The sequence below is a fragment of the Nycticebus coucang genome, chromosome 13 (assembly GCF_027406575.1).
Source record: "Nycticebus coucang isolate mNycCou1 chromosome 13, mNycCou1.pri, whole genome shotgun sequence".
In the NCBI taxonomy this organism is placed as follows: Eukaryota; Metazoa; Chordata; class Mammalia; order Primates; family Lorisidae; genus Nycticebus; species Nycticebus coucang.
The window spans coordinates 68483149-68502313 of record NC_069792.1 but is presented as its reverse complement, the minus strand read 5'-3'; the positions used below and the strand labels follow the sequence as shown (position 1 = coordinate 68502313).

At 39.2% G+C, this 19165-nt stretch overlaps 1 protein-coding gene across 2 annotated transcripts in view; it reads right to left on the bottom strand.

The window, feature by feature from the left end:
- Window positions 1-4170: 4170 nt before the first annotated feature.
- Window positions 4171-19165, bottom strand: part of ZFPM2 (zinc finger protein, FOG family member 2) — a 479651-nt gene continuing 464656 nt past the window's right edge. For both annotated transcript variants that reach the window (XM_053559355.1, XM_053559356.1), the window contains 3 exons: window positions 13932-14138; window positions 9904-10128; window positions 4171-7674 (listed from right to left, as the gene is read on the bottom strand). In XM_053559355.1, the coding sequence (XP_053415330.1) occupies window positions 5183-7674; window positions 9904-10128; window positions 13932-14138 (2924 nt within the window). In that variant the 3' untranslated portion in view covers window positions 4171-5182. The remainder of the gene's footprint in view (window positions 7675-9903; window positions 10129-13931; window positions 14139-19165) is intronic.

Genomic DNA, 19165 nt, shown 5'->3' with positions numbered 1-19165 from the left:
ACTAAACTCAACTGATAATATTGTGACCTTAATGTTTTTTACTGAATACGGGACATTTTTTATCAGTGAGGGTTGAAATTGGATAGCCATATGCAAAAGAATGAAACAGAATCCATATCTTGCACCACTCACAAAAATTAATTTGAGATGGATAAAAGACTTAACTCTAAGGCATGAAACCATAAGAGTTCTGGAGGAAAATGTAGGGAAAACTCTTCTAGACACTGACCTAGGCAAAGAATTTATGACTATGACCCCAAAGAATTTATGACTATGACCCCAAATTAATAAATGAGATTTGATTAAACTAAAAAGCTTCTGCACAGCTAAGGAAATAATCAACAGAGCAGACAGACAACCTACAGAATGGGAGAAAGTATTCATGAGCTAAACATCCAATAAGGGGCTAATATCCAGAAATTACAAAGAACTCAAGCAAATCAACTGGAAAAACAAACAAACAACCCTATTGAAAAGTGGGAAAAAATATGAGCAGAAATTTCTCAAAAGAAGAAAGACAAATAGACAATAAAAATATGAAGCAATGCTCAGTGTTGCTAATCATCAGGGAAATGAAAATTAGACCACCATGAGATATCACCTTACCCCAGTTAGAATTGCTTTTATTAAAAAAGCAAAGTAATAGATGGTGGCATGAATGCAGAAAGAAAGAACTGCTTAAACACTGTTGGTGGAACTGAAAATTAGTGTGTACACACTTTTGGACAACAGCATGGTGTTTCCTTAAAGAACTAAAAGTAGACCTACCATTTGATCCAGCAAGCCTACTACTGGTTATATGTCAAAAGAAAAGAAAACTTCTCATCAAAAAGACACCTGCACTTGAATGTTTATTGCAGCACAAATCCCAACTGCAAAGATGTGGAATCAACCCAAGTGCCCATCAGTTCACATGTGGATTAACAAAATGTGGTGTATGTGTACTATGAAGTACTACTCAGCCATAAAGAAGGATGAATTAATACCTTTTGTAACAATCTGGATGGAAGTGAAGACGATTCTCCTAAGTGAAATATCTCAAGAATGGAAAAACAAACATCACAAAGTACTCACTATTAAACTGGAAGTAACCTATGAGCGCTCACGTACACAGAGGGAAGTATAAAACTTAGTGGAATTCAACCAGAGGTGAAGGGGCAGGAGCAGAGGGGCAAAAGCCTATCTAATGGGTACAAATGGGACTTATAGCTGGGACTCAGGCATTATAAAAGCGATCCATGTACCCTAAAACATTTGTACCACACCCCTTTTTACAAAATAATTTTAAAAAATGCACTGCAGCCTCCTGAGCTCCAGGAGTGCTGCACTCTGCCTCCTTTTCTTTCCAATCTGCATACTTATCTTTTGAAAATATTTGCTCACTTTTCCTTAATTGATCTAAGTTGAGGCTGAGTTTAAAATATATATATATTTACATATATATAAACTTATAGATACATAAAAATATATAATTGACATTTTGAAATATTCCTTAGGTAATTCTAATAAGAGAACATCATTGGTTCAGTGTGCCCCATAGCACAGTGGTTAGGGCGCCAGCCTCATATACTGAGGGTGACAGGTTTGAACCCAGTCTGATCCAGCTAAAAATAAAATAAAAAAGTAAACTTTTTTTTTTTTTTTTTTTGTAGAGACAGAGTCTCACTTTATGGCTCTTGGTAGAGTGCCATGGCATCACACAGCTCACAGCAACCTCCAGCTCCTGGGCTTAAGCGATTCTCTTGCCTCGGCCTCCCGAGTAGCTGGGACTACAGGTGCCCGCCACAGCACCCGGCTGTTTTTTTTTGTTGTTGTTGCAGTTTGGCCGGGGCTGGGTTTGAACCTGCCACCCTCGGCATATGGGGCCGGCGCCCTACTCACTGAGCCATAGGCGCCGCCCAAAAGTAAACTTCTTAAAAAAAAAAAAGAGACAACTTCATTAAGAAACACTAAACTAAACCAGATTGCAAGCTCCATTGGGGAAACAATCATGTTGTTTCATCTCCAAAATAGTGGATATAAACCTTGGTTAATAAGTATGTGTTGATTGCCTTATTTTTTTCTTTTTAAAGAGGGAAGAAGATGAAAAAGAGATTGGGGAAGAAAGTCCCCTTAAGAATATGAAGTTCGATCTCTTCTGACCCTATATGGATACCCTTGATTGCCTTTTCTTCCCTAATTGTGGTAGCTAAAACTTCCATTATAATGTTAAAGAGCAGTGGAGACAATGGGCAGCCTTGTCTGGTTCCTGATCTGAGTGGAAATGATTTCAATTTAACTCCATTCAATACGATATTGGCTGCGGGTTTGCTATAGATGGCCTCTATCAGTTTAAGAAATATCCCTTCTATACCAATTTTCTTAAGTGTTCTGATCATGAAGGGAGACCAAAAATCACATCATAACAAAGATATTTGTACCAGAATGTTTATTGCAGCCCAATTCACAACTGCTAAATAATGGAAAAAGCTCAAGTGCCCATCAATCCACGAATGGATCAATAAGTTGTGGTATATGTACACCATGGAATATTATGCAGCCTTAAAGAAAGATGGAGACTTTACCTCTTTCATGTTTATATGGATGGAGCTGGAACATATTCTTCTTAGTAAAGTATCTCAAGAATGGAAGAAAAAGTATCCAATGTACACAGCCCTACTATGAAACTAATTTATGGCTTTCACATGAAAGCTATAACCCAGTTATAACCTAAGAATGGGGGAAGGGGAAAAGGGAGGGGAGGGAGTGGGGAGGTGGGCAGAGGGAGGGTGATTTGTAGGATTACACCTGTGGTGCATCTTACAAGGGTACATGTGAAACTTAGTAAATGTAGAATGTAAATGTCTTAACACAATAACTAAGAAAATGCCAGGAAAGCTATGTTAACCAGTGTGATGAAGATGTGTCAAACGGTCTATTAAACCAGTGTATGGTGCCCCATGATTGCATTAATGTACACAGCTATGATTTAATAAGAAAAAAAAAGAAAAAAAGAATATCCAGTTCAACACCTCCTGGGTGCAGGACACAACTACAACAGGGACTTTAAACAACAAATGCAAACATTGTAAACTAATTGTTTATAACCTCATATTAATCTGAAATAAAAATAAAATTAATTAGTTAACAAAAGTATATATACTTGGTTCCGCCAATTCCAACCTGAAAACTTACAGTGTAAGTTCATAGGTCTTTCTGAACATCTCTGTGGATCCTAAAAGATAAGATACTTTAAGAGATTCCTGCTAACCTCTAGCAACCATACCATTCTGTTCACCCTGTTTAGTCACTGACTGAAATGGAAAGCATCAGTTAAGGCCAATATCTTAGGTCTGAAAATCGTTATTCTCAAAAAACAATAGGAGAAATGTTCTTGAGAACACAGTTTTTTTTTTTTTTAATGTTTTGTCACAGTATTTGTAGGTTATGTTTGAGGTCAACACCCATGTTCATTATGCTACCAAATCCAATGTGAATAAATAACAGTGGATCACAACCTATCTGCAAATCGTGGGCCTTTGCCGCAGGTGGGTCATCACCTGTACAGATGAGGTTTCTAATCTTGCATCTGCTGAATTACTCTCAATGCCTCTGGGTGGCCCATTAGGCCTTCTGTAATCTGACCCAAGTTCTCTGCTCTCCACTCCTCCTCCATATGTAAACCACTGGAGTGCACAATTAAGATAAAGGCTAGTGTCTTTTACAAATTGTAAGCACAAGATTTGTGGATCTTTACTAATCAGAGTTACTTTACCATACTACTTCGCTCTTCTTCAAAATGCAAAACTCTCTCTCTGGCAAAGTCTTTCTGAAAGTATGGTGCATTTCATCAACAATTGTGCCAGTTCTTATGCATATGACTTGTAAGTTATTATACACTCATGAAATTGTTCTTTTTCTGTGCTACAGTGATGGTGAGGGATGGAGGATAGATTCTGCTGCGTATACATAGTAATAATGAAGAATTTCTCTAGCTTCATGGCCTGAAGTCTCTAGTTCATTTTAATATAGCAAGTTATATTAATTAGGGATATATAAAGAATAATCTATCTCTTCACTGGTTTATCTTTGGGTTACTACAGCTATTCAGTATTTTTGAACCTATTCTCATCATAAAGAATAGAATCAGGTTTCCCTTGTATTTTAAAGAAGAAAAAAAGGATGCCAAACTTCTCCAACAATCTGGAATTTTATTCCATCCATATACATGCATAGTAACAACATTTGTTGAGAAATTATTTCTATCAGAAGTAGAACATTATCTTTGTGATCACCAGGGGCAGTATTGCTACTCTTATATTTAAATAGATCTTATATATGAATTAAATTCATACTTGCAGCATGGAGTTTAGGGTTTCAATTTAGAATGTGCCTTTCAAAAGATAAAACTGATTAATACTACCTCATTACTTACAATACTGCTTCCAGTAATTTTGTTCATTCTTTATAAAGTATTGCATTTAACAGCAAAGGTTTAAAAATTGAGACAGAGTTATCAGCGAAAGAAAATACAAGTACTATACAAGAAAAATTTGCCATCTTCATTTAACATACATGTTTAAGATTAAGAAAATGGACAGAAACATACGGCTACATACAAATGCAAAGCCTAGTGACTAAGGGACGGTATCTGCTAAAATATAAAGTGCAAATGGAGCCTGATTATCCAAGAATTTAAATCTTAAGGCGAACTTACAGCATGTGTATTTAGAACATCTTTGCAAGTTATATTTTAGCATATACACAAATCTGCAACAGCATATAAGAAAAAAAATCAAGATACACAAGTGCTTTTGAAGCTATTTCTAAAATGCTTTTCTGTATTGTTTGTGACTATTTTCTTTAAAAGCTACTATACAGTGCAAACCATATGTGCTACACAATAACTATACAATAACATTACAAATGACTTTAATATAAAGTTCTTAAATAAAAAATAACATAACCACAGCTATGAATACTGCTGGTAAAATAAATTAATTATTTTCTTTTTTGAAAATGGCACCAATAATACACTTTACTAATGGACTGTAATGAAATTTCACCTTAAGTCTTCAACTCAGCCATAATGAATTAACTCCTGATTGCCCAGATGTAATTCAAACAGCTTTTTTTTTTTTTCCTGGACTGGTTGACATACTAAACACTGGTACCAAAGGTGACGGATGTTTATTTAGTTAGTTCATTTGACATGTTCCGCTGCATGTGAGGAGCAATAAAACTTCTTGTGAGTTATAAAGTTTGAAAGGTTGTTGAACTGGATGTCACACAGCCGGCAGTACTTCCCGCTGGTCGGAGCCTGGGTGGAACCGTTCACCCCTTTCGCTATACTAGACAACTGTTCCTCCGCGGAGGGGATTCCGGGGGAGACGTTCTCGTTTGCGGCTAAGGGGGTCTCAGAGATCCACGAGGGAGATTTGTGGCCGTCTTCGTGCTGCGGGGCCTGGGAAATGTTCTCCTGCTGCGGGTTGGCGGCGGCTCTCTCGTCCGGTTTCAGTCCCCCGTTCACGATGACCATGCCCCTGTTCTTGGGCAACAGGGGCAGCGAATCCTTCTTCAGCACCGCACACCCATTCGAGGACGCCTGGACTTTAGGAGATTCGTTTTCTGGGTTTGCGCTCTGCTCCGCGTCAGTGTTCTGGATGACGAGGGACCCGGAAATGTAATCACTGGGCTTGATGCCGTAGTAGGGAGACAGCTGCTCCGCCGCTTTCGCTTTCTTTATTGCCCCGGGGTAAAGGCATTGGGGGAGAAACAAGTGTTTGTTCTCTTCCTTTGCAGCAATGAGCTGAGCGGCTTCACTGAAGACTTTCAGGCCCTGCAGGGTGGCTAAGTGGGATGAAAATAAGTTTCCATTGGGGGAAGGCTGCTTGAGATTCCCGTTTTTCTCACATTTTATTATGCTCCTTTCGTAGCTGAAGTCGGGGCTGTTTCTTTCACTTTCTGGATTGGGGAACGCTTTGCCGTCAAGCTGACCCAGGTCATTACGCTGGTGCGCAGTCACGGGGCAGAAATTCTGCTTGTGGGCCAGATAGTTTTCCACCTTATTGAAACTGATCTTGCACACAGTGCACTCGTGATAGTCCAGCAGCCTTTTGGGAGATGTGGTTGTCCGCTCAGATTGGGATAAACACTTTTTGCTGAGATCTATGGGCACGTCCATCTCGAGGCAGGAAACGCTGGAATGCGTAGTGTCACATTTGGAAACGGGAACACATTTGTTGATGGTCAGAGAAGTCTCCAGGTGCTTTGAGACAATTCCTGGGAAGATGTCACATCTGGGGTGGTAGCACTCTCCTAGCCCTTCTGTGGGTTCTTGAGTGGAGGTACAAGGATTGCTGAGGTTGGCTACGTCGAGGAACCGCTGCTGGACCAGCGGCGGCCTCTGCTCCTGCTCCGGCAGGCACATCTCGTACATCTTCCTCCGCTTGCGCGTGCGCATGGTTCTCTGCATGGCAGGCACTTTGCTGGAAGCTGACCTCTTCAGCGGAGGGTCGTGGCGTGTAGCACAGTAATACTGTTTGTGGACCATGTATGTTTCGTGCCGGCTGAAGGTAATGTTGCAAGCTTCACAGGTAGTCTTATTTGGGTCACTTTCCGCGTCCACTAAGGGGACGCTGGGGTTTTTCACATCAACAGGTTTTCCATTAATTTTATCATCGCTACTACTGGAGGTGGTAAGTTTCTTAGTTTGAGCGGAAAAGTCCTTGTCATGGCCCTTCCCATTTGGCCCAATTAAATCTAAAACGGCAGAAGAATTGATGCAAGACGTTTGAAGAAGTGGATTCTCCGCATCAGCAGAATGAGCAGCTGGGTTGAGAAGGTTTATGGAGCTTTGGCCGGTGTTGGGACTCACGGCTTCAGACATCTTTTCTGACACCCCAGGGAACTCTGGGGACTTGGCCATCTGCTGCCATCGGCTGCTGCAATAATGTTTTTTGTGCACTAGATAATTATCCAAATTATTGAATGTTATGTTACACTCGAAACAAGTAGCCCCCTTGGGCATCAGAGGGCTGTAGATGACGGGAGGGTAGCTACTGCTCCCATGCCTCAGTCGGCGATGCACCAGTTCAGACATCTTGGCTAAGATCTCTGAAGCCTGAGGGACCATTGTGATATCTTGGGGAAAAGCAAACTGAGATAGGAAAGGGCCCACAGGGAAAGAAGGCCCAATGTTAGGCTGAACTGGAGATGAGGCCAGCCTGGGGCTAGACGGCTCAGACTTGATTTTTGTGTAAGAAAAGCTTTGTTTATTTGCTGTAGGCTGTATCTCTGGTCTCTGATTAGTGAGAAAGAGCTGGGTCTTCTTCTCACATTTGTCTAGCTCTGTGTCAGAGCTGGCATCTTTAGTCTGCATGGCCTTTTGGCCTTGGGGGAGTTCGCTTCTGGTCAACAAGTCTGTGGCTGGCTGTAAGCTGTCCTCAGTTCCACTTGGAGAATGTTCTGTGTCACTTTCTCTGGGAAGTTTGCTGCTAGGGACGTGGAGTTCCTGGTGCTGCAATAACTCCCTCTGAGTCTGGAAGCCGAAATGGCAGTGATTACACCGGAAGGCAGCTTGAGTGAGATGGGAGAACAGGTGTTGGTGAAAGTTGATCACAGAATCAGCAGTGTAGCTACAGACCGTGCATTTTAGACTCGCACCAGCAGGGAGAAATTCTTCCATTTTCACTCCTGGAGAGACACACAAAATAAGAACCTTGAGAACCATAGGCTTTGGTTTTCCAATGATGGGGACCTTTACTCATGACCTAATGTCTGCAATGCAGTGGGAATAAATAAAAATCTTTCAGAATCTCCTTTGTGATATTAATTTTTTTCTTTACCATGTTTTGCCGTGTGTGATAATCTAATAGCACTGTATAGTTTCCAAAGCACTTTGCTGAGCATCATGGCATTGAAGTGGAATAAGTGTCCTTGTCTCTCTTTCACAGGTGAGGAAACACTCCCAAGGAGGCTAAAGAAATTGATTATGGTAAGAAAGTTATTAAGGGATAGAGCCATACCTATACCTCAGATCTTATCATTTTTAATCTAATTACCACCACACTACGCTCTACATTAGAAAACGTGAACATCATGAGGATTACTATTGAAAGCCAGTGTAAATCGAATAACTCTCAGTACACTGTATGTAGAATTTAGTCAGAAGATTCCAAATAAGAACCATGTCATAAAGTAATTAAAAACCTCCTAATTTATTTTTCATATAAATCTAGAATTCTATTCAGTACTTTTGCTGAACATGGTTTATCACTATCCAGGGTTGATATTTGGCTGGTAGACACCTGTACACTAATATAATCATTTTGGATGCGCATCTATGCTGAATGATCAGTGCTTGTTTCTAGTCAATTATTAAATACAGGAGAACCTCCGTAGTTGACCACCTCCCTTCATTGACCACCTCCTCAAGTTGACCTAATTTTTATAGACTGGACATGTACCACATGTACATATCAGTACAGTAGGCCAGTTCCTTATGTTGACCTCCTCTGTACACTGACCAGTTTGTCACAGTCCCTTGAGTGGTCAATTTATAGAGGTTCTACTGTAGTTTGAATGTGACTGTAGTGGATACCCATGACTAAGGTTAACCCTAGGTCCCATTTGTTAACATAGAGTTAAATCAGGCTTGGTTTATCCCCTAGACTAAAATAATATAAAACTGCTTTTTATATTAATAACCTGAAAACATGGCAGAGGTACCCAGTCCTATTAGGATAAGAGGACTTCATACCCCATCTCCTTTTATCCTTAACTAATCCAATCCTCATTTTCCCATTTAGTTGAAAACACTCTTGCATCTCTGTTCTGTTTTGTGCATTACTTTACTCACCATCTTTTTCTGTGTCCTTGCTTCACCTCCTGCATGAAGGCAGCCCATTTGTAGAGCGAGTGAAAAGGATGAGTAGAAAGGAAATTGATCCTTTATAGGGTCAAAGACATAGCTTGCACTCTGTTGAGAGTGTTGCAGGTTGGAGCAAGTATTTTAAAACTAAGCATCTATTCCAGTTTTTAAATTATTTAACCCAGGCAAAAACAGCTGAGAAAGTCATCCACAAGTATCCTACAAGTTTTGTGTTATAAGTGCTGAAGAACTGTAATTCTCAAACCCTGGTTTGCTCCATCCAAGAATGCACCTTAAAATATTTAAAGTCAATATAATTCTGTACTTCATTTTTTTGTCAGAATGCTATGAGATGAAACTAAAAATAGTTGGCATACAATCCAAAATAAATGGGAATGGTTTCAATTTTGCTGTTAAGAGAGAGCTTATAATAAAAAGCTTATTTGTTTTTTAGCCTAAGTTGTTTTAGGGAATTTAAAAAATCTGATACTATAAGTAGTTTTATTTCATAAAAACAACTATTCTCTTATGATACATACTTTGGAAGTCAGGAAAATTTTATAGATCCATAATTAAAAGTAAATATCCTTACTGTATGATTTTAATTGCACTGATCAAAATGATACCTTTATTTTAATTTAGCAAATATTTATTTTTATGTACCTAACTACTATTTCTGTCCAACCATATGAGAGAAAGACTATGGTCTTATTTCCAAAGATAATTTGATATTAAAGGAATAAATATTAAGACAATATACAAAGGGTACTGAGAGGTTTTTTTTTTAAACTATGCTGTTTTACCTCAGTTAAAAAGAAGTAGAACGATTTATCCTGCAGTTGGAGCACTGCAGTTGTTAGAAAAGTATTCAGACCCAAGGCCTTTGAGTAAAATATGCTCAGTATAAGGGGCATAAGATCACACTGTCTGGTGTAGCAAATTAGATTTTGATTTTACAGATAGATAAATATAGATGTATATATGTATTGTACATATGTATTTATAGAAAGCATAGAGTTTCCTGGTGCAACAGAAACAACAGAGGCATTTACCACTGTGTGAATTCAGGTGCATTTCGAGAGCTCGGGCATTTGAAAAGCTCTTGGTGCATTGCGGGAAGGGGCACAGGCTGGAAATCTGATGGACGCTGTCTTCATTTTCCTCTGACACTGGAGCAGCTTCTCTTTGCCTCCCGCTGCAATAGTACATCAAATGGGCTTGCAGATTTCGCTCACTCCGATACCAGATACCACAGGACTTGCAAGGGAATATGTCCTCTGCAGGCAAAAACACAGAGACACATTAGCTGCTGTGCATTTGAAACCAGTGATGGGTAAAGCAGCATTTAGTTCAATTTTTCTCAGAGTCTGCTCTCCGGTAGTGAATTAGGCAATCAGACAGCGATGAGTACAGTCCTGGGTGTTGTTGTACACTGGGAGAGTAAGCAGTTAAAGAAATGTTACACTCTGCAACTGAATGTCCCACAGACTCTTTAGAAGAGGTACTGAAGGAGACTCTAATGTCTATAGGACAAGAGAGTGATTTCAAATTGTACATAAGGTTTTAAAAATATGCTTCTAGAAAGTGATGTAATTAACTTATTTCTTTGATTAAAGTGTAAAGATGTATGGAGACACCTCAATGAATTAAAAGGAGACCTACCACTTGATCCAGCAATTCCACTATTGGGTATTTACCCAAAGAAAAAAGTCATTTGATCAAAAAGACACTTGAATGTTTACTGCAGCACAATTCACAATAGCGAGATGTGGAATCAACCCAAGTGCCCATCAATACCTGACTGGATTAATAAAATGTGATATATGAATAGTACAGAGTCGCAGTCAGCTCTTATAAAGTGGTGAACTAATATTACCTTTTGCAACAACCTGGATAAAACTGGAGACCTTTCTTCTAAGTGAAGTATTACAAGAATGGAAAAACAAACACTACAGGTACTGACTATTAAATTGGAACTAAAATATCAGCACCCGTGTGCACATTCGGTAGTAAAACTTAACAGGAAGCAAGCAGGTGGGGGGCAGGAAGGGAGGGGGAGGGGTAAATTCACATCTCCTGGGTACAATGCACACTATCTAGCGACTCAAACTGTATAAAAGTAATTCATGTAACCAAAACATTTGTACTCCCCATAACACTACATATGCCAAAAAAATTTTTAATAGGTAAGGATGTAACTACTGAACTAATGACTAATGTTAGGCCTGATACCAATGGCAGACATCATTTCTTTATTTAATAAACTAGTTACAGACTATCTCTTATGCACCAGATTCTATGTTGAGTTGAGTGTAAAACAAAACGAAAGTAGGGCACCGGCCCCATATGCCAGAGGTGATGGGTTCAAACCCAGCCCCGACCAAAAACTGCAAAAAAGAAAAAGAAAGACCTGGCCTTAATATGTGTACGTTGTCTGGGGTTGGTGAACATGTCAGCTAATTCCACTGTAGCCTGCTGACTATCTGTGGAGTTTTCTGAGGGGTGCTGGGCTGGTGAGAGGACTGGAGATCAGAGAAGGGATTGGAGGGAAGATGATGTTATGCCTGAATTGAGGTGTGAAGGATGAGGGAAGCTAGTCAAGTGGGTAAGAGGGGCTCAGTCATCCTGGCCAAAGAAATGGCCCCAGGAAATCCATGACAGCCTAAGAGAGAGACTGGGTGAAGGTGGGGAGGCTGCTCTGCACTGAGGCAGGGGGCGTGACAGGAGAGAGAAGAGTCTATACAAGGCGAGGGTAGACCATGAAAGAACTTACAGACTGTCTTAAGAAGGGTATTGTTTTATCTTAATGATATGGAGAATCATAGGATCATTTTAACCATGAGACCAACACAACTGTGTATTCTAGAATCTTAGCAGTGGAAGTAGTGAATTTGTAAGGAAGACTTTTGCCTAGTAGGAAGCAATCTCAGTACTCTAAGGGAAAACACAGCATTTTTTGCATTGTAGCAAACAAACGTACCATGTTTATTAAGGCATCCCACATTATGTAATTTTCACGTGTTCGCTCATGGAAAATTTCTTCATGTACATTTTTATTTTTCCCTCACAAATTTATAGGTGAACAAAATGGGGTTGAGTAACTTGCACATAATCAGGTGAGTGGTTAGACTGGGACTGGAATCTAGTCTTAATCAAACTTCTGTAAGGCCTTAATGGCAAGAAAGAAAAGCTACACTGAGGAAGGGGAAGTGACTAGAGCTGATGACCAATACTTTGTAGCCAAAAGCTAAAGCAGATGGAAAAGTTCTGCTTTGTTCCTGGGTTACCTTCATCTATGCAGGGAAAAGGATGGAGAGGTGACAGCTTCGGGCAGGGATGATAGAATGTGACTTTGTTGCACTAACCCAGCACTTTCAAGGGAAAGGAGGTACCATCCAGAAGGATGCCAGATAACACTGCAAAGTGCGACCAAGCCAGCCAAACCAGGGCATGTGGTCGCAGTAGATGCGTGGAATCTAATATATGGGGAAGACATATCGCAGGACGTGGGAAAAGCAGCAATAGAGGCCTAAAACTCTCAGAAACAGCTGAACTTGTAATTTATGAAATAGTAGCTGCTGGTAGAACCTACGGTGGTCAAGGTGACAGCTCAGGGAGATGGAATGAAAAGAGATGAGGGACCAAATCCTAGAGAGTGGGAAGTGAGGACAGCAAGGGCAATACAGAGTTTCAAAATGAAATTTAATTTCAAAATTATATATTACCACTATGTATTATTTTACCCTCCCCCAAGTTAATCACATTTACATTATTCACAAGGCTACATAATTTTAGTAAAATGTCCATTTAAGTAGGACAAGTTTAACTGATTAATTTCAGAAGGAAAATAGAAGCCCTATGCATCTATGCTGAATTATTTGAAATTAATAGCTGTCTTGCTACAGAAAGCAAACATCGTATACTCTCAAATGTAATTAAAATTAATATTCATACATTAGAGTTTCACGGTAACAGCTACTCCTGCAGTTTTTGGTAATAAAATTCTTTTACCACAAATTCAGGTTGGGCCCATGTTATTTCAATTTCCTCACCATCAGAATCAAAGTAAAGATTCAATAAATAAAATGCCTACATTTGTGTTAAGAAAATCTTATACCATTAGCTTAGGTACTAGATACATTGACTGGATGCACGGTAATTGCAGAATCACTTGATCATTTCTTTAATCTAAAGGATGATGTTATAGCAAAAAAATTATTGGATTATTTTTCAAAACCAAGACACCATTTCTCTTCTCCATCTTTCAGTGTCTGAGAGATTTTTCAAGTGTCTTTTTGACAAATGCAATTTTTCACTTACCTACTAACTTTAGAATCTATTCTCCTCTTAAAATGTGTTACTATTGGTTTTTTCACAGATGAAAGCAGATCAGGTCTAGGGACCTGTAGACCACTGATTTTCTGGCCTATAAAATGTCACTTTCTGATGTAAGGAACAGAAACCAAGCTCCTTATTATTATTATACATTTTTTTTTTTTTTTTTACAAAAAAACAAATCACAAAGGTATATTTTCCAAGGTGTCTTTTTAAATTCTCCTATACATTATTTCAACCTTACATGTATTTTTCTTTCTTTCCTTTTTTTTTTTCATTTTGTATTAGCTGATGACTGATTTACCCACATTAAACTTCTTTTTCACTAGTCTATCTAATCAAACTTTGATTTTGTGTTCTTTTTCTGTTTTCTTCTTCAAGTCTTTAACTCCATAGCCCTTGAGCAATGTCAAAATTATTCTACTGTAGAAGCGTTGTCGGTGAAAGCTGCTGGCCTTCTCATACTTAAGTCACCTGGAATGTTATTCATCTAGTTCAGGATATGTCAGTTTTGTGTATGTATGACATTCAGGAATCTGATTTGAAATGTTTGAAGTTAAGTATCCTTTGTAATCTGCCAAGACAGGTGACCACACACACACACACAAGTTAGAGAGAGGATAAAATGAAAACACAATGCTAGAGGAAAAAGTCTGCTCCTGGTTGCTTGTCACTAGACATTTTTTTTTCCTCCCATAAATTCCCATCACCTCTACAAAGCTGGGCTACAGCACTCAGAACTTACTATTGACAATAGCTGTAGGCAAAATAGAAGCCATGGCAGCTTGCTGGGGAAGGAGCTGAATTGAGTCCAGCAGGCGCGCAGGGTACATCCCTTCTGTGAGAGTCATCTGGCTGGCAGCTTGTAGCCTTGAGTCAAAATCCACCACAAAGGCAATTAGCTCTTCACCCTCAGAGATGGCCTTCGTGGTTGTGCACCAAAGCTGACCCCCTATGAAGAAGAAAAAAGGAAGAGAAAGATGAAATGAACAGAGGATGCTCGAGCGCCTGTCGTGCACGAGGTCCACGCCCATAGCACTGTCTTGTGTTTTCACATCAGTTTCTACTGGGCCAGAGGGTTTGATCAACACAGCAGCTCTGCTCTCTTCTCTCCTAGGCAGAAACTTGTCTTCCTTGCAACAAATGAACTGTTTAGTGACCAGTAGGAGAAGACTAAGAGCCAAGTACAGTAGTAGACATAACCTATAGACAGTTTTGTCAACATTTGCCTTCCAGAGTTGCCTGAATCACTAAGCATGCTATTCCATTAGTACAGTGCCGAAAACCTGCTAACACCATCGGCATAGTGCCGTCGTAGGGACTGGACAGCACAACTTTATTTCACGTGAGAAGGTACTCTTTCTGTATCTTATAGAAATAAAAAAGTTTTTTTCTTTCTCCACTCCCCCACCAAAAAACAAACAAAGAAAAAAACCCTTCTGTTACATCAATATGCCCCACATGAACATAAGCTCCTAAAATATACAAAGTTAAAATGAAATTCCAGGTAGTTTCATTCTCCTTACATTTGCTGCCATTTTTTTTTTTTTTTGTGACCGAATCATCTTTAGTTATATGCTATTCCTTACAATATGGCTTCTTTATCTCCATTTACCCCGATTGAACTTCCTCAAACGAAGATACGCCAAAGATCCTTTACAGAAAGGCTTATTTAAATAAAGATTTGTTTAAATGAAAAGAACTCTTTCTTCAAACACTAAGATATACTCAGGCTCAGCACTTCAAATGATCACATGTGGTGCATTAAAAAGAAAAATTAACTATGCAAGTACATCTTCTAATGTATTGGAATGTGATAGTGAATGCTCATTTATTTAACATGTTTAGACAGGCGAAGCACTTATATTTTGTTATCTACACTCTCAGGCCTAGATATGTATCCCATACAGTTAGGCCTGAAATAACGTAGCATACTTGATATGTTATAAAGCCCTTTTTCATTATGTATGTATTAGAAAGCTGTGTTTTGTACTCATTAAGCAAGCAAAAATTGTACCCATTTCGATAAGTAATATTGCTCTGTTTATCTCTCAACATAACTGTCTTTTCAACCGCACTTCATTTTTTTTTTCCACCCTCAGAGATCACGGTTTTTAAACAACTTGCAGTAAAAATCTGGAGGGAAAGATAACACCAACATATGATAGGGCAGAGTTGCACAAAAGAATCAGGACATTGTTTTAGAGAAACCTTGGGCAATTAATTAAACCAGCTGATTAAGTTTTAAAGGTGAGCAAAAAGCAACACCATCTGTGAGAGTCTATGTTTGTTAAAACATAAAGCTAAGATTACAGACCTCAAATTAAGTTTCAAAGCAATACGCGAATATGCTAAAATACTAGAAAACAACTTTTTTCCCCACATGGACACTAATGGCATCTGAAAGCATATGAGTTTACCATGGTTGAATAAAACAGATTCACTTTCTCCTTTAATGTATTTATTTCCCAGAAATAGAAGCTAAACTGCATCGCTGTACAACCGGATGAGGGTTCCAGGTGTGAGTGGTGGTATTTCTGCCTTTCTTCCCTCTGGAAGGCTCTGTGTGCATACAGATCTAACCTACTTACAGCAGAAGACGAGGTAACCATTCCCACCTCATCTTTGCGTTGGAATGTTTTATTACGTTAATCTGCGTAATAAGGAGACAGGGACCCCAAGTAGGTTTGGCTCCATGCGTGGTTTTTGGAGTGGATGGATTTCAGTGATGAACTTTACATTGTTGGTAAATCCATCTATGGGTGCCTTTCACAAAAGTAAGGAAAGGTTTGGACTCCAGTATTCTAGAAAAATAAAGATTTTAGAGAAGGTACTCAACAGCAGATCTTTATTACCCCAGTAAACTACGTAACATGAAGACTCAGAATACTTATGCTTGAATTTTGACCCTGAAAGGTCTAATAAATAAAATAAAATGCAAAAATATTAAGTTCAAGGAAAAGTAAATAAAAATTTGTCTACATTAAATGACCTAGCAATTGTAATACATATGTGTGTTTTCAGATGTACCCAGTAATGTCTCGTATTTTATTATCTTTATCTCAGTTGATGGTTTACTCAGAGCATATTGTTTTAAAAGGCTGAATTAGGCTGAACATGTACTCTTAGATTTGATGAGGAAGTCAGTTGTCTCAAGATTTAATCTTTCAAATCATTCATTCATCCATCAGCTATTCATGAGCCCTATGGCTTCTCACACACATATACAGTTAGAATCCGCACCTGTAAGCAAGCACATTATAATACCCTACATCAGCTCCTGTGGTGCAGAAAACATCAGAGGAGAACCTGATACCTCTAGGAGTAGTTAGGCCCACTCCACAAGGGGACTTTTTTATTGGTTCATGAGGAACAAATAGAGAAAAAAATATCAAAAGTATGGTGCCCCATGATCGCATTAATTAATGATTTAATAATAAAAAAATACATCAAAAGTATGAGGAGGAGGGACCCATCAGGTATGTCATTACTGGGAAAGCAATGAGCATGTGATCAAGTTAAGAACTTTTGGAGGTGCCTGAGAAAGGGGGTGGGTTAGGGCGGTGGTGTGCTGGAGTCAGCGTGTTCTGTACCAGGTGGGGAGGAATGTTACATTTGCAGAATTTGTGTGCTGGTTGATATCACATTCATAGCCCAAGATACATCATGGTAAGAGTTATAGCATTTGCCCAGGAATTCTCTGAAAAATACTACAAATGAGGGCTTCCCCCTCAAAAAATGTACCGCAAGGCAAGGCACCTTTAAATGAAAGATAAAAACACTCGTATGTGGCTCGTGGTGAGAAGACCGTATGTGTATATTTAGTTGAGTGAATAAGTGTACAAATTCTTGACATTTTTTTTTTTTTTTTTTAGTCTCCAGAATATAAAGAGTAAACTGAGGGTAGGAAATGTCACACAGCAGTCATTTGGAGGCTATAATACTACAATAATTCAGTGGTGGGGAAGTGTACATTGTGAGCAGGAAAAAAGCCCAGGTTCAGGAGACGTGGCCGAGGGAGGGCTTCGGTGATTTTAGGAGATGAGTAAGAGAAGGAAGCTGTTGCAAACCACACCAAGGTTTCTGGCTTGCGAAATCAGATAGTGGTGATGCCCTTAGCCAGGCAGTGAAGCTGGTGTATGAACAATTGGTGTTATGTGGAAAGCAGGCTGCTAGCATCAATTAGGAACAGCTTTTTTTGAGCCTGATAGGGTAGGTGGCTTATGGACTTTATTTGAATCCTATCAAATGATTCTATGAGGTAGGCAGTATTTCTCTCACTTTAGAGTTGAGATGCCAACACTTAGGTAGGTTAACGATTAATAACATGTGCAGCTGCACACTGGGTCAGTGGCAGAATCAGGTCTTAGACTCTTATCTGTCCAACTCCAAAGTCCAATGTGCATGTGTGTGTGTGTGTGTGTGTGTGTGTGTGGGTGTGTGCGCATACATGGAAATAATGCACTTTGTTTTGAAAATGTATAGTTTGGGGCACTTGAGAGACTTCTTTATTACTATTTTTATTTTTCATTTGTCTGTGAGACTTCTGGATGATTATATCTAGGAGGAGGTTAGAACTTGGAGAACACATACAGGCTGAGGGAAAAAAAATATATTTTGGACGTCATCAGCACATTCTAAATGACTGCAGATGTTCTTTGCATTGATGTGGTAACCCAGGGAGAATATAGTGTAGAAAGAAAAGGACTAAAGAGGGAAGACTTGGGGTATCTCAACATTTAACGTGTGAGCAGAGGACATGGGATCATTAAAAAGTGCAGAGGGTGTATATTGAAAAAATTAGAGAGAATTCAAAGGAATAGCAACCACAAAAAGCAAGAGTTGGCTTTTTGAATCTGGTCAGCTGAGATTTTTAGGTGGTGAATTTAGAACATACAACTTGAGGGAGTCCTTTACAGGGGGAGATAGCCCAAGTATTGTGAGGTAACTTCAATTACTGATTCAAATAAAGTTTTCAGAGTGTGATTGCTAGTCGGGGATGTAATCCATCTAGAAGGGGTTTCGGCAATGGAAACAGACTGTCTGGGTGCAGATCTTGGCTCTGCCACTTGGAACTTGACCCCTAAGCACTCTATATGCTTGAAAATGGGGATGATGATGGTACTGCCCTAGACTCACGGTGTTATTATGAAGATTTAATGAGCTTCTATGTGCGGAAGCTTAAGCACAACACCTGACGTATGGTAAGTGTTAAATACTTTTTGACCATTATTCATTTGGTCAAATTTGGGCTATTGTTCTCATTTCTTACTGTCCTGCTAAATCCAAGAGGAAACAAATCTCACCAGAAAGAAAAGACAAACATATGAATCCAATAAGCAAGTGTAACTATGCTTCACTGGAGGCAGTTAAGTCATTTTAGAAAAGAAGAATAAGGCTGCATCTGTTTGTGGATCACCTGCTGTATCTCTTCCAGTTAGAAAAAGAAGTAGTTTCTACCGATCTGTGTTAATCTGAGGAGGCAGGAGAACAGGTTTCCTACTTTACTGTTCTTAGAGGTGGGGTGAGTACTGTCACGTCTAGTTCACAATTAATGTGGAAGGTAGTGTTTTCCTCTCAGTTAAAAAGCAATCTGAGCACATAAAAATGCTGTCGTGTTGACATTTAGCTATTGTGACCTCATGTTAAGCAGAAACAAACCACGGGTTAGTGTAATTTTATATATAAAAGACCAGAAAATAGCAGGTGTTGGTGAGGACATGGAGAATCTGAAACTCTTCCGTTGGAGAAAGTGTAACCCTACTGGAGGGAATGTGAAATCACACAATTCGGTGACCCCTCAAAAAGTAAAACCAGAGTTACCTGGAGTAGTTCAGGAGTTCTACTTTTGGATAGGTACTCAAAAGAATCCAAGCAGGAGCTCAAAGAGATATTTGAACACCCAGGTTCATGGCAGCATGGTTCACAATAGCTAAAACATGAAGCAACCCACGTGTACATTGACAGATGAATGAATTG